Source organism: Dipteris shenzhenensis, chromosome 22 (genome assembly GCF_047967505.1).
Source record: "Dipteris shenzhenensis isolate YYH24624 ecotype China chromosome 22, Dip_SZ_1.0, whole genome shotgun sequence".
NCBI lineage: Eukaryota > Viridiplantae > Streptophyta > Polypodiopsida > Gleicheniales > Dipteridaceae > Dipteris > Dipteris shenzhenensis.
Window position 1 is genome coordinate 29862730 of NC_141617.1, and position 15775 is coordinate 29878504.

The 15775-nt window shown below is 41.8% G+C and overlaps 2 protein-coding genes across 2 annotated transcripts in view; both read right to left on the minus strand.

The window, feature by feature from the left end:
• The window catches only part of LOC147887970 (pentatricopeptide repeat-containing protein At1g06140, mitochondrial-like), a 197711-nt gene that overhangs the window by 88525 nt on the left and 93411 nt on the right, over positions 1–15775 (minus strand). The gene's annotated exons all lie outside the window — the stretch shown is intronic.
• The window catches only part of LOC147887972 (phosphoglycolate phosphatase), a 60225-nt gene continuing 53813 nt past the window's right edge, over positions 9364–15775 (minus strand). The window contains exons 9-10 of the mRNA XM_087393265.1: positions 11556–11788; positions 9364–10684 (exon numbers count right to left, since the gene is read on the minus strand). Coding sequence (XP_087249391.1) covers positions 10510–10684; positions 11556–11788 — 408 coding nt within the window. The 3' untranslated portion in view covers positions 9364–10509. The remainder of the gene's footprint in view (positions 10685–11555; positions 11789–15775) is intronic.

Here is a 15775-nt window from a genome sequence, read left to right on the forward strand (position 1 = left end):
CGAACAACTATCCACACAGTTTGGGTGTCCCTTGGAACTAGTTAGCAATCAAGGAACTCATTTCCTCAATGAAACAATAGCGATCCTGACTAGCAAATTCACGATCATACATAGTAAATCTATGTTGTATTATCCCATAGCAAATGACCTAGCTAAAATCTCGAACAAAACGTGTTGCATGATTATAACTTGCACAGTTGAAGCCAGTCATACCGACTGAGAGCAAAAACCGATCGCAACATTGTGGGCCTACCAAACGTCTTACAAAGTGGCAAATGACTACACCCCCTTTAACTTAGACTTCGAGGTGGAGGCGGTTATGCCAATGGAGTATGTAGTGCCCAGCCTCTCATCACAGTCAAGGAACGGCTCACCAAAAATGTTTTTGCAGAATGCTTAATCAATCTCGAACAGCTAGATGAAACAAAATTGTGTGCAGCGTATCCTGAGAGAGGACAAGGAGCTCTTGGAGAGTGGGCTGGCTAATGATATTCTTGCTTTTTTGGATGCCCCGAGCCTGCCTACAAGGAAAAGGAACCTAAAGGGAGGAACCAGCCCCCTTTTGGAAAGGAGCAAGAAGGGCGGTTTCCCCCCTTTGACGATACTCAGCAAAATTGGATATCCCAAACAAGTGCAATGTGGCCTAAAACGCTTCAAAACACAAATAGGCCAAAGGGCACGCTATCGGGTTTGATGCTGTCCTTTTGAGACCCCCATTCTCCCCTAATGGGCCTTGCAACTCCTCCTCCCCTCTCCTCCAACCTTGCAACACATCCTCTCCATCTCTTCCTCATCCAAACCCTACGGCTTTTGAGCCACAAATGGCTCAGTATCGAAGTGGACACCGAGGTTGGCCAAATTGGCAAAGATAACACCAAAGCAATTTGGATATCGTATATCGATAACACAAGAGCCATTTGAAGACAGAGAGAAGGTTGAGAGAATTAGCATATGCCTTAGTGCCATATGGGCCAAGTAGTTGTAACAAAAGAGAGAGAGTGGTACAAGGAATAGGGTTGGCATTCCCTTCAAAAGGTGACATGTATAAAAGGCCAAGTGGTTGATTTTGGTCTTCATTGTTGTATGCAGCCTTTGAGAAATACAAGATCTCTTCTTGCTCATGTGTTGAGCTTGAGGTTTGCTTGCTCTCCTTGTGTGCCTTTGGTGTTTGCCACGATCCCCCTTCACCTTCTTCTCCTTCTCACTCCCCTTCCTTTCTTCCCTCCCCCTCCCCTCTCTCTTTCTCACCCCCTTATTCTTGGTGGAAACCCCATTGCAACGATCCGATAGGCACTTGAGTGACACAAGTGAAGGCTTTACTACGCAATGCTCCCACAAGGAGTAGCATGAGAGTAAGAAGCTCCATCGGCACACTTCCAACATCCCCATGACACAAACATGGAATGAATAGGAAAATATTCCTTCTAGTTTTGTATGCAAGGATATATGTCTCATTTTTGTAATAGTGCTCAAATGACTATGTAAAATGGTAGAGGATGTAAAAATGATTTTGTAAATTGGTAGAGGACTTAAAATGCCTACCATACCTTTTGAGCACGTATCCACTTATTTTTGGAAAAGTATGAAAAAGGATGAATGAGAGGAAAAGTATGTATGGAAGGAAAATTATGGAAAAGGATGGATGAGAGAAAAGTATGGAAAAGGAGGGATCAAGAAGACACTATGCATCTTTTGTATTCATGGCTCTAAGCATAATGCCATATCTATAAATATTCTAGGTGTGGAAGTGAGAGCCACACACCTAGGGGGGAGAGATTGTACCCCATGCTTGTCTCTTGCCTTCTTCTTGTTAATGGATTTTTATGTTTGTATGAATTGATGCTATTTTTTCTATTGCTTAATTATCCCTTTCATATCAACTAGAAAGTACACAAATCTGACAAAGGATCTCCTAGGCATGGGCCCACAAATGTTGGAGTGCGCCATTTGGAGTGATTCCATGTCCAACTCATGGTGATTATCAAGAATGGATCCCAATGTTTCTTACCCTCTGCACACACAACAGACCTCACGATTGCTAGTGTATTCAATGTGATTGAACCTTTCATGCCACAGTCTTAAAGCATCTTTCCCATCTTCGAACAATATGGTCCCATAAGTTATTGTATTCCCATGGAAGGGTAATTGAAGGGCCCAAGTACAATGGTATGGTACTGTACTGAGGTTAGGAGTCAACTACACACTTAGCTTTCTGTGGTTAATTATATTCTTTTGTCTTTCTTCTTCACTCTTTGTTACTCCTTTGTTCTTTTAGTTATATGATGTTTCAATTATTTTAAAAATTATACAATCATAAAATAATTGGTTGTAGGATGTGCATGAAAACTTGATGGGTACATTGTATTCAAGGGACATGCGCAAGCTCTCAATTGTGTCTAGAAAGGTTTCGTGCATTGGGGTTACCTAGGTCACCTCTTTGCCTATGAGCCTCCAAATGAGGATATGGGGAGAAGTACCAACAAGTATTTTGAGACCATGTGGATAGGTAAAGGGCTACCACAAGGGAAGATTTGAAGGTGTATGTGGGTAGCATAGACAACATGGAGAGCTTTGAGAGAATATGGCAATTGAGTCAGCACTTGCTTGGAGAAAAGCATACACTAGAAGGGCAGTAAGGCTGGCTTCTAGGTCCATGTTAGATGGTAGGAGCATGCATTATAAGTTGCATAGCATGGAGCATTGCCAAGTGGCAGTAGTAGGTTGCATAGTTTGGGTAGACTTTTGTCTATAGGACGAAGTTGCGATTAGTCTGCACATTGGTCAATGAGTTTGTTAATTAGTTGGGCTATTTTCTAGGGCTTAGAGCCCTATATAAATGGCCCCAAGGGGGGCATTCCATATTAATTCTATAGGGTTCCATATTCAAGCCTTATACAAAGGGCCCCAAAGGGGACATTCCATATTCATTCTATAGGGTTCCAAGTGCCTCACTTTGGGTTGCCTACCCAGCAACACCAAGGAGGTCCTACAAAACCCAACATACGTCCTCATACCAGGCTACCTACGCCAATAATAAAGAGGATAGGAATCAAGGGAGGCTTATGTCTCACCATTGGGTGCAAATGGAAGTAGCAAGGAGGGGTCAAGGATCAAGGAACAAACTTTGCCTTACAATTGGAGTAGCAAGAAGGCATGTTTGTAGGGCATCACTATGGAACCCATTGAAGCTCTAGGAGAGCATGAAAGCTAAAAGTGTTTTGAAGGTTCCACAAGGGGGTAGGATAATAGTCTTGGAGACACAAGGGTCCATATCTAGGTGGCACCCTCCTGCTAGATTGTGGCACATAATGCACACATTTTGTATACGGTCTTGGTCCCTCTTTGTGACAATACATATCTTGTGTTTCTACTTTCTTGAGCATTGTTCATTTACTATTTGCCACTTTTCCCTTCAACTCACTCATGTGGGTACACTAAGCTTTAGAGCGAGGAGAGAGGAGCTGGAAGAAGGATGAGGAAAAGCAAAGTAGGAGCCTAATGCTCTAGGGAGAAGGGAAAAGATAGGCAAAGGTAGATACAAGTGATGGCATAACTACAAAGGGAAGAACCGGATGATGGAGAGGGAGGAGAGAGGTCTCTTTTATAGAGCAATTCTCACCCTCCTTCACCTTGTTACATTTTCAGCCAATAGATTCCTTCACCCCATGGTGACATAAGGACATGGGTCACCATCAAATGTCCTTTTGGGCACATTTTGACAAGTGTCCCATCACAAGATCCTCATGACTCTTTAAAAATTGAGAAAGTCAAGAGTCTTTCCCCTTGGAGCCCATAGGGACCCTCTCTTTTCCATATGTCAACATCCTCCATATACCACCTTGGAATTCTAGAAGGATTCCTCTTGACTTTACACTCTTCCACACTCCTCCACATGCCCTCCATGTGCTTGGCATGTGCTCTCCATATTATTTTAGTACATTATGGAGGCCAGGCAGTGATCTAGCCCACTCAAAATACATGACTCATTTCTATTTTCCCAATTACCAAGCAAATAATATATCTCTCAAACCATTCTATCCCTATACTAAGGTATTTATAATTCATACCCGTGGTATTTACAATGATGCACTCCACTCATAATCACATCTGCAATCATTTTCACTAATTATTCTAATTAGTGTCAAACCCACATTAATGATTACATGAAATAAAGTAGTCGACATCAAAAGATTGACAAGCCGCAACTAGAGTAGCTGTAAAGAGCCGTCTCCCACCACCAACTTCTCCGTCACGCTTCTTGGTGCTTTATCTCCATGGCTAGCTTTTGTCACCTCGCGGGCCCCACAAATCCTCCCACAAGTTTCAAAACAAAATATCATTTTTTATTATCACACACTACTCCTCTATCTAGATTAACTCTACTAAAATCTTATACAAGGGATGAGAAATCTCTAGCTAGTAGAATATAAGCCTTCTATAATAGCACATGTGCCTTGTAAAGTGTTGTACACCCTTTGGGTTAATGGCATATGGTAACTCCAACGTGAGCTTGATCTTGTTGTAATATGTCGAGATTTCATTCTTGGACACAACTTGTCCTAGGATTACTCTATGCTTAACCCAAGATTGGCATTTAAGGATATTTAATGTAGTCGACACCTTGCAAAAACTAGACTCCAATATTGAAGATGCTCATCCCACTTTGAATGGATGGATAGGTAATCTAGGAAAACTTCTAAGAATTCCCTTAAATATTCTTTAAAAGCTGTACTCATCAACCATTGGAATGTTGCTAGAGCATTGGAGAGCCCAAAATGCATCACCCTGCATGTGAATACCTCCTTGCTAGGTACTCTTTCCAATAGGTGCTCAGTGAAAGGTAAGGGATGGTGATCATGATGAGTGGCATCGTTAACCTTTTTAAGGTCGACAAGTACTATGATCTTGCCATCATTTTTAATTACAAATCACTATCGAAGACACCCAATTTGTATTTTCAACTCATAAATGAATTCTACATTGATTAGTTTAAAAATTTCTTCTCTCACGATGGTGGCCTACTTAGGATTCATAGGATATGGCCTCCATAGGACTGGTTTTGTGTTGCCTACCATCAGAATGGTGTGTTGCATAACTTTTGGTAGCACACCTTTCATATTAGAATATTTCTAAGAAAAATAGTATTCATATTCATGAAGGAGTGACATGAGTTCTCCCTCTTATTCTAGTGTAAGGTCATCTGCAATGTAGACTGGTTTAGGGTCTTCGTCGTCTTTTGATAGATACACTTATTTGACCTTAGCGGGTCCATCAAAACCTTGATTTTTGCCTTCTTTTTCTATCCTTTTGACTTTCTCAAAGAGTATTTTGTGGTCTTGGACCGTGGAATTCGGTGTATATCAGTATGAATTGAGAGATGCAAGCAAAGTCATGATTTCCTTTGTTGATACATGGGTTGGAAAATTACATTGGGGTACTGGCATTTTGGCAGAATATAGTGTCGGCCTAGCCCTAAGATGAGGGCACTCATTAGTGGAGAAATTCCCTATGCAAGTCCCATACCACACATTGTCATGCGTTGGATGTAGATGAGGGTTACTAGGAGCTTCCTTTGCTGCTCCACCTTTCCACTGTTGGCTCAGCTAGTTTAACAAGTTGGTAGCCAATACTTCCATGTTCATTATCTTAGAGATCACGGTTTCACGTGAACTTGTGTGCTTTAGGGTTTGTGACACATTAAACAAGGTGGATGATGAATTTTCTCCTTGAGCTTTCTCTTTCATATTATCACTTAGACGTATCACAATTTTACTATACAACTCTAACGATGTGGGACTCATTGCAAAATAAATGGTTATGTAGCCTAGAATCCCATAAAACTAAGAGGAAGTGTGGCAACAATTGAGTGGGTTTACATCATGATTTCATATTCTTTATTCTAATGTAGTCACTGAGGTATTTCGTCTCTTTCTATTTAACCTCATACAATTGATTGATTGGGCTCCACTTGGGTCCATTGGGAACAAATCGCACCATAAACGACTTACACAATGAGTCCCAATTAATTTTCTTCCTCGGATCCAAGTCCCTAAACCATTGTTTGGCCTTGCCATCCAAGCTTAAACTAAAAAATTAGCCATATCCAGGTCTCTAATATCACTGAACGTTCCATAGATCTATTCAAATACTCCCACATGGGATATTGGATCTCCTTCACCTAAGAATTTAGTGATTAGCTTGGAGATTGTAATCGATTTATCCTTTAAAGATTAGATTCCCTCCTTGTAAATGTTGGAGGCATGGCCCCCATTCCTAGTGCTTGCACTAGGATTCTCATAGTCTCATCAAAAAGCACATTCTGTGTAGTGGGAGGATTTGCAGAATACAATGACCCTACGCTATACATTGGAAGGCGATCGATAGAACAAGCAAGCAAAAGCGAGTAGGCCTAAAACAGCAAATGATTTTTTCTAAAATCCCCTTGTAGAGGTTTTTAATATAGCTTTGTGGTACCACTATTTGAGAAGATCTCCAAAATGAAACTTAACTTACTATGCTAATACGTGGGTACAATAACTATATAACATTGAAACTTATACTCTAGCTTAACTTTCAATTCAAGCCATACTCATTTTTCAATGCTCATATGTGGGTTTAGTAATTGAAAGAAACGAAGTGACACTTCAAAACATAGGATTGTATCACATATATGACAATTGTTCCACACTCAAAAATCGGTCTTATTATCACATGTGATATCAAAGTCAAACAACAACAGTTCTTATTAATTGAAAGAAACGAAGTGACACTTCAAAAAATAGGATTGTATCACATATATGACAATTGTTCCACACTCAAAAATCGGTCTTATTATCACATGTGATATCAAAGTCAAACAACAACAGTTCTTATAAATTTATAGCTAGTGATATTGCATGGGATTGCATCATAAATAGAACAATATTTCCACATTCAAAATGGGTCTTACTTATCATAACTACCACCAAATTATCAATAAAATGGTGTTCTAAACCATATCCTACTCCTCTCTACATTGATCATAAAAAAATGCAATTGCGAGCTCATGGCCTATCTAAACACCCCTCATCATACCTCCTTTGGTTGACATGAATCTTGCCATTTCTACGACATAGCATGAAAATGTACTACAATCAAACATATATTTGAAATCGATATAAGTCAAAATGTTAAAGACAAAATGACTTGCATAGATATGATTTTGCTATATCAATAGCTACTATATTATTCAACTACATGCATATGAAAAAAGCTTTAACTCACTGCATGTCTGCTCAATATTCCCATGCCAATATCTTGTTGAGAAATTGTTCTAGCTACTAATAACAATCACGAACTGTTTTTCCAACTAAAAATGATTGACAATAAGCAAAGTATAACAAAGTCGAGTTCAATGCTCCAGAGGTACCCATTAAAGTCACATTCATCCAAAATAAAAGACATTCAACAACATTGTGAAAATCCACAATAACAACAATCCAATAATATCTAAATGTTATAACAAAAGATCTAAGTTAAGCAACATACAAATTATCATGTGGATTTGTGATGAAATCCACTCTATCTTCATCCTCATCTCCATCACAAGTAGCTCAACAATGTTAGGCACAATATTGCTATCTAAATCAAATAAGAAACACGGCCTACTAGTAGCCTAATAAGCCACATGAGAGGAGTTGTTCCACAACCCATCTCCAAAACTAGTCCACCTGGAATACACGAGAGAGACAAAAGGCACATAAAAACAAACATCTCTTAACTCCACCACGTGCCATCTGAGAAGAAATTGGCATGGTTATCCTCTCCATGAGAGGTACATAGTGAGTCCACAAATCATCCAATGATGTATGGAAGTTTGTGAAATAATGGTACTCTCTCATACAAAAAAACTGAAGGATTCTTCTTAACTCTACGTACTAGGACCAACATAGAAGATTGCATCTGTAAACCACGCATAGAGAAACCCATACAGAAGAATGACTTTAGCTAGTGCATTACAACATGAAAGAGTACACTTGCCAACCAAGCATACAAAAAGCCCCAAAAAAGAAGATTTTAGCATAAAAACATAGCTAAGATCCCAAAAAAGAAGATTTTAGCATAATAACATAGCATGCATACCACATGCAAGGTGACATTTGCCAACCACACATAAAGAAACACATTAAAAAGAATGATTATAGCAAGCATGGAATCGTAGCTAACCTTGAAGAGTTTTACCATTGTCTTTGCAATATCCATATGGAAGCTGGTCATGAATAACTATACACCTAACAGCGCCCAAGCCTTGAACAAATACAAAGCACTCCATCCAAGCAACACAATGTCAATCAAATAAGATTATCTCAATTAAGATGTAGCATGCATGGAATAGCTAACCTTAAGAGCTTGTCATGAATAGTTATATGCCTGACAACTTCCAAGTCTTGAACAAATGCAAAGCACTCCATCCAAGCAACACAGTGTCTTACAATCAAATAAGATTATCTTAAACAAGAAGAATGGGATTACAAGACACATGATATCAATAGTGACAATCAACTTTACCTACCATGGTTGCTACTGCCAACCAACCACTATCCGATAAAGAAGCTGATGCAACCACTGCAAACCTGTGACAAAGATGATCCTCTAGCATATTATTCCAAACTAGGTGGTTCTCTCCCATAAAGTGGATATCCAATGAAAAAACCAAGCACGATAAAATCAGCAGCCCACTTGATCTTCTTAACCAATCTCATGAGTCTTGATCTAAGTTTTCAAAAACTGATGAAGGTCATGTTAAAGATGGAAAGATTAATACAAAAAGAAAAGCCATTCTTAGATTCTTAAAAAAAGGACTAAAGACGCTAACACTAATGAGTCCCTTCCCTACATAGATCAACGATGCCATGTCTATGTGTCTGTATAGCTAAAGCATGCTTGTCGTAATCCAACGGAAAAGGCATGGCATGGCCATCATATCAAGAAACAAGTGCTCAAAGACGACAAGCTCATACTACTGCACAGTGCTCCGTGGGAGAGTGCCATTGAGGTTAAGGTTTCAATGATTGCATGATAAAATTTTGGTTATGTTGAAATAGTGACACATTGAAAATCTTAATACTTGATGAGAAGCTGCATTGTTAAGCATGTATTAACTGTCACTGTTGTCCTACAAAAGGCCCATTGGCAAAAATTTGATAAACTCATTAGGGCATTTATATGGTCTCGAACCCATAAAAAGAAGAAGATACATCTGGTAACAGCAGGCAGACACGGACAAATACCTCTAACCAATCAATTGAAATTTACCAAGAAAGAGCATTCAAAAAAAAGCTTTGACAATCAATGGGGAAGAACGCCAGCAGCATAAAAAAAGAACTTTGACAATCAATGGGGAACTTACCAATAGGTTTCTTTTACGAATTCTTTTTCCAAGGGGGAAGGTACAAACAACCAGATCACTTCTTTGCATTAACTAAAGAAAACATCAGTTTTGCTCATTGACTGCATCCATCAGACAAGTGAATCCTTGACAAAGGTAGTCTGCAATACCCAGAGATAGAGATCCCAAGCTTCTCACACATAATAAACGCAGAGCTTCAACATCAGATGTGCCTTCTAAGAAACAGCCTCTGTACTCACCCCAGAGTGATGAAAAAACTGTGTGTCCATGTTAATACTTCCGTATATTTCCCTCAGAAGACAGAATCAGCTAGTCACTACACATTTCTTCTGCAAGGATGCCACATAAAGCCTTTCCTGCTTATGGATTATTTATTAGCTTGAAATTGTGGAAAGAAGATAAGTTTTTCAAAACCACATTAGCGTTAGTTTCTGAAATTCTTCCCTCTTGCATGGCTGGCATCACGAGTTTACTTGTTATGAGATGAATACAAACACAGTTCTTGCTTCAAAAACAATCAGAATATGTATACCTGATGTCCATTAGCCTTTAAATCTCCATCCCGAAACAACAAACGAAATAGACCTCCATTAATCATGAAACTTGGCAATCTGTTAGCTCGCCAAAGCAGTCCCTAGTAAGCCACAAACTGCCTATTTAGTTGAAATAAAAACTATGATTCTCTTTCATTCCTCAAAGCAGCTCAGAATGAGCTTGACAATTTACCACGAGATGTACACAACAGAGAAGCTCTGCAGATGGTTCTGCCAAAAATTGAAGAGCTCTAATAAACAAGAAGTGATGATACCCTGAAAAATCCCTCTGTATAATGAGGTCTCCTCAAATCTACTGAGGTTATTTTGTCTTGTGACGCTATGGTTTCTAGCCACTGGCAATCTCTCTTGAAACATACCTGTTGTAGAAGCACCAGGCGCATGTTCACCCTAGCTCAAATAATGAATTTCTTGAATGGCCATGATTGAGAATGACAAAAACCGAGGAAAGCAATAACAGCAGGTGGAAAATGTTGAGGGTATCCAGCATTAAGCTCGATTTTTAATTTGCTACCATGCGGGAGTCCCATGCTGCTTCATTTTCCACAAAACACAAGTCGAGACTCTCTACTTTGAAGTCCATTGAATGCTCTGCCTGATACCCCGATAGATGAGACCCAGTGATCTGCCAATCAAAATAACAAGCAGGAAGGAAATTCCCTCTCCAAGTTTTGTCACAATAGCTTTCAATAGAGGACCCACCACGTCTGAGAACTCCAAATACAAGCTGTAAAAGTATCTCCTGCAGCGAATAACATCAATAACCACTTCATCCCATAAAGAGCAAAAAGTTAAAACTACATAGTTCCCCATAATTAAGTGCTTCCAACATCATCCAAATTCATTGCAACGTCCAGGCATCTCAATACAAGGTAAAAGGCTGCACTTTAATGAAAACTAGTTTGATTACCCAGAAATTAACATTCTCTGAAGATTGCTCACAAAATGCCAAAAATTTAATCAAGGTTTTCCTAAGTTTTCTGTTTTCGATGAAAACTGCAGGTGAACCCGAGATTAGAGCGAAAATTTGGATGCTAACACACCTACCATCAGCAGAGAATTGTTGTTAATTCAAAACATTGACAACTCATCATTAACTCTCAAAGCACTCACTAAATAGAATTGAGAAGTGATTCAATCAACATGCATGAATAACTTCCAGTAAAGTCAGGGCATAAGTTAGTCTGATCTGGTTCTCCTATTTCTATTAGAAAGTTGCGGTAATGCATAGACAAAACAAAGTGGTATGACCCACAGCTCTGAGCCATATCCATCTGGCTAATTTTAAGCAGAACATTGTTAATGAATTAATTAGGTATCTGATTCAAATTGGGTATCCATACACAGAGAAAAACTATAACCAGCATTAACAGTCACATACTACACCATTAGAGAATCAATTTCCATGTTCTCTTAGCATTCATTAATTTAATACAGAGGTCTGCTGTCAAGAACTTGCTGGATGAACAACTCTGTATGATATGTATGATCGCATCAGTAAGATAAACAGCTTCTCTCACACCTTTCTTTCCTCCTCCCCCTTGAAATAGGAGGCAATACCAAAAAGACAATAAATTCAACTTTTAAAAAAAGGCAGATCGGTGGAAATTTACCAGCCTGATAAAGTCCTTAGTTCTCTGACTCGCCTCGCGGGAAGCTTTAGGCGATCAAGGACCAGCCTGGGTGGACCTTCTGCATGTGCCAGGCTTCGAGCACAATTCTTGCTCTTCCGTTTAAGATGAGTGTTGTTCATGTTACAAGCCTTTACAATGCAGAGATCAAACCGATCTTCAAACATAGCAGTAACTGACTGAAAATTCTCATTTAGCCAGCTATGTAAAGCAACCTGCATTTTGCATGAAGAAATATTAAAATGCATGCTGTTTTAGACTCTCTCTCTCTCTCTCTCTCTCTCTCTCTATGGAGACTAGGAACTACAATACCCTCATGATTGGCCATACTCTGGCCAAGATTTATGGATCAGTCTTAGAGAGGGAGCTCAGCTGTCTACAGAGGCTCGGGGGCAGCGGGCACTAGGACAGGCAAGATTCCAGAGACAACATTCTACCCTAGATCACGTCTTCACTTTGAGGGCTATCATTGAGGAGGCGAGATATAGACAACAGAAGGTCTACACATGTTTTGTAGACTTTCAGAAGGCTTTTGACACTGTCCCACGATCCCGCATGATCAAGAGACTATAGGAGCTACAGATTCCAGAGACACTGATATGGGGAGTGATGAGCCTATATGAATCAGTTAGCGGCAGAGTTCGTGCCCCAGTTGGTCTATTGGATTGGGTCGAGAGTATGATCGCAGTGAAGCAGGGCTGTCCCCTCTCACCGACCCTTTTTGGCCTTTACATTGATGAGATCACTTCCTTCATAGACTGCCTAGGAGGCAAAGGATCATCATTGGCCGATCTCATGATACAGATATTGCTATATGCTGATGATATAGTCCTTATCTCATCCTCAACGCAGGGACCGCAGAGACATTTGGAGGACCTAGAAGTATTCTGCAGAGAGAGAGACCTGACAATCAACCTTGGGAAGACCAAGGTTATGGTCTTCAACACCTCACATGCAGTGCTTCGTCGACTCAGTTTTACCTATCGAGACGAGCCAGTGGAAATAGTGCAGTCCTACACATATTTGGGAGCAGTCTTCACAAGACCCCTTTTCACTATGACACATGCAGCCCATGCACGACTCACATAGGGGTGAGGTACCTTGGCACGATTGGAGAGAGAGTGCTTCCAGGCACACTTTTAGGATCCACTCACGAAGTGTTGGGTCTTTGACACGCTACTACAACTGACTACCATGTATGCAGCACCCTTCTGGGTTGAGATCTACCGACAACAGAGTGGAGGAGATTTGAGCAGCTACGAGTAACTATGGGATCTAGGATGATTCGAAGCAAGCCCTTAGTCTCGCATGAGATAGTACACGTAGAGTTCGCCATGACACCACTGCATACTGATGCCATCTTCCAAGCAGTGGCATTCATTCATAGGGTCTAGGACTTACCCCACTGGAGACTACCGAGGCTGGCCCTGGAGTCATCCAGACAACTAGTTGAGAGCACGGAGGACACATGGTATGCACGTTTATCCACATGGTTTTCCAGACACGGGATCCAGATGGATAGGCTCCCTCCCTTTCATTACATTATGGATGCACCCCATGAGTCGATCCCACGAGATGAGATTAACTGTATCATAAGGTTAGATCTCCTCCAGCTCCACACGTCTCGGACTCCCCACCAAGAACCAGTTCTACCGCGACCACTTCCTAAGCGTCTCAGAGGAGGGATTCATCATCAAACCCCAGCATCTCGAGGACAGAGGAGTCTCACATGCACTGAGGATCGCTATTGGACAGATACGGATTTCATCCCATCAGCTGAGGATCGAGACAGGGAGAGCAGCACGTATACAACCTAGCACTCGATATAAATCTTCAACAAAAATAAGGACAAGCAAGCAAAGCTACACAATCTAAACTACAGATTATTGAAAAACCCAGAGAGCAGCGGATTTGCATGCTACGCACATTGGGAGGGATTGAGACAAAGGAGCACTTTCTCTACGCCTACCCAACCTACTACAAGATATGGGGGCGATACCACTGTCTCTATCAGGATGGGAGAGGCTTCGGCCCATTATCACAATCGATCCACTTCCATGACCAGGTTTGGATTGGGCTCGACACAGGAAGACCCTACTACAACAGATCAGAAAGTAGCAGGAGACGACTAGACCACAGGATACAGAGGCTGACCAGGCACAGCGGCGAGTCAGATATCTATGCATTTGAGTCAGCTCCAGGACACAGTGGGGTGGAGGGGAAGGAGATAACTGATATGCGCGCAGTATGGATTACCGATAGAGAGTTGCAGAGGCCACCCACGACACGGAGAGCAACCAAAGCACTCTATTGAGGTCCAACCTATCACAGCTTTCCTGAGAGAAGACCGTCCGAGACGAGGGATCACTCTGGACATAGCTCAGTGGGTGCAAAGATCAAGGAGACTACGTCCCCCTCCACCACCATAGCATGAGACAACCCAACAGGAGCAGGCTCAGGCCATTCAAGCGCAAGGTGGTCTCATTCAAGGACTCAGACAAGATATCTCGCAGCTCCGACAGGAGGTCACAACCATACACACAATCTCAAGGAGTACCCCGGTTGTCGAGGCACAGATTGCGAGCATGCAACCTGTTATTGAGAAGACATCCTGATGGGTTGACGTGGCCAAACGGGAACCCGCAAGGGTAACTGTTTCGGCTACCCTCATGGAGCAACAGCAGAGAGCCAGTAAGGCTCTCAACAACGACTTCTTACATGCCCCCGTAGGACACCAGTCCCCTCCCCTACATAGGAAGCAGGGTCTATGAGACTCAGATATCCGAGACCCTATCCTGCACCATTTGGAACTGTAATGGTACCTTATGGTCAAAACCAGGGAACTTCTCAGAATCCTATACAGGTCACAACATAGTCTTTTATACAAAGACACATCAGAGTCCAGAGCGCCCACTTCCAGTAGTCAGCAGGTATACATGGGAGTCTGCCTATAGAGATGAGATGAGGGATGCAGGGGGAGTTCGAGGGTCAGGTGGAGTCGCAGACCTTTTCAAATCCACACTTTTGGGGACCATTTCAGTAGAGCAGAGAGATGCACATTCCACGTTTCTTTGGATCCGGATTCGGCACATGGACAATCGGGATCTGTTTGTTGCAGTTTGTTACTTCCCCCCGAGACCTCCCACTTTGCCAGAGATATTCGAGGTAGGATGAGACATCTCCATTTGCTGCTCTTTATCAATCCATTGTTCACTTCTCTAGCCGCAGAGAAGTCCTCCTAGTGGGGGACTTCAACACAAGGACAGGCACCCGTGAAGTGCCACTCCTCGACTTCATGGATGATTCCACTCTACTGCCAGACATTGACCTTGAGGAGGTAGGTATGCTACGGGTTTCGGCTGACAAACGAGGTTCATTCACATCTTATGGACAGGCCCTATTAGAGCTCCACAGGATACATGATCTCATTATCTATAATGGTCTTGACAGATGGCCCACCTCAGGTGGTTTCATGTGTTGTCCACAAGGGGGAGGCTCCAGCGGCGTTGATTACATTATGGGATCCCCTACCTTCACATCTCGCATCATTGACTTCACCATAGCACCTCTCCCTCCACGAGCTGATCATACCTATCTTTTCTTTAGCATTTCCACTCCTTGTCGCACAGCACCTTCCACCCCACTGAGTTCTTACTCCACCTACCATGATATACGCTTTGACCGCGATCACTCACCTACTTACTCCAACCGTCTGTACATACTTCTCGCTTATTGACTTCATACCCCTTTTAGACAATTGTCCTGCCTTGATCACCCGCTCACTACACGAGGCTGCCCTTCACGCTTTTCCCCACACCACCCGCTCCACCCTCCACTACCCCCTGAACCATACCCTATAATAGCTAGTAAAATTATGAGTGTAAGGCTTTACGCCGTCAGCTCAGATTCAAAACCAAAAACAGTCTTCTGAGTGAACTAGAGACGCTAAGCGAGTACCGTAGACTGGTGCGTAGAAAGAAACTAGACTTCGTTTGCCGGAACGAGGAGGAGCTACCGAACATTTTGTTTAAGGACTTTTGGCAGAGATTTCTAGGGGGACGGTCCCCCTCACCACTCACTAGCACTCAAATCTGGTTTGATTATGCACGCACACTTTATGACATCCCAAATCAGCAAGTCCCTAACCTCTCACATTTCCACGCCCCACATCCTGCACCCTCTTCACTAGGGGGGGGCTAAAG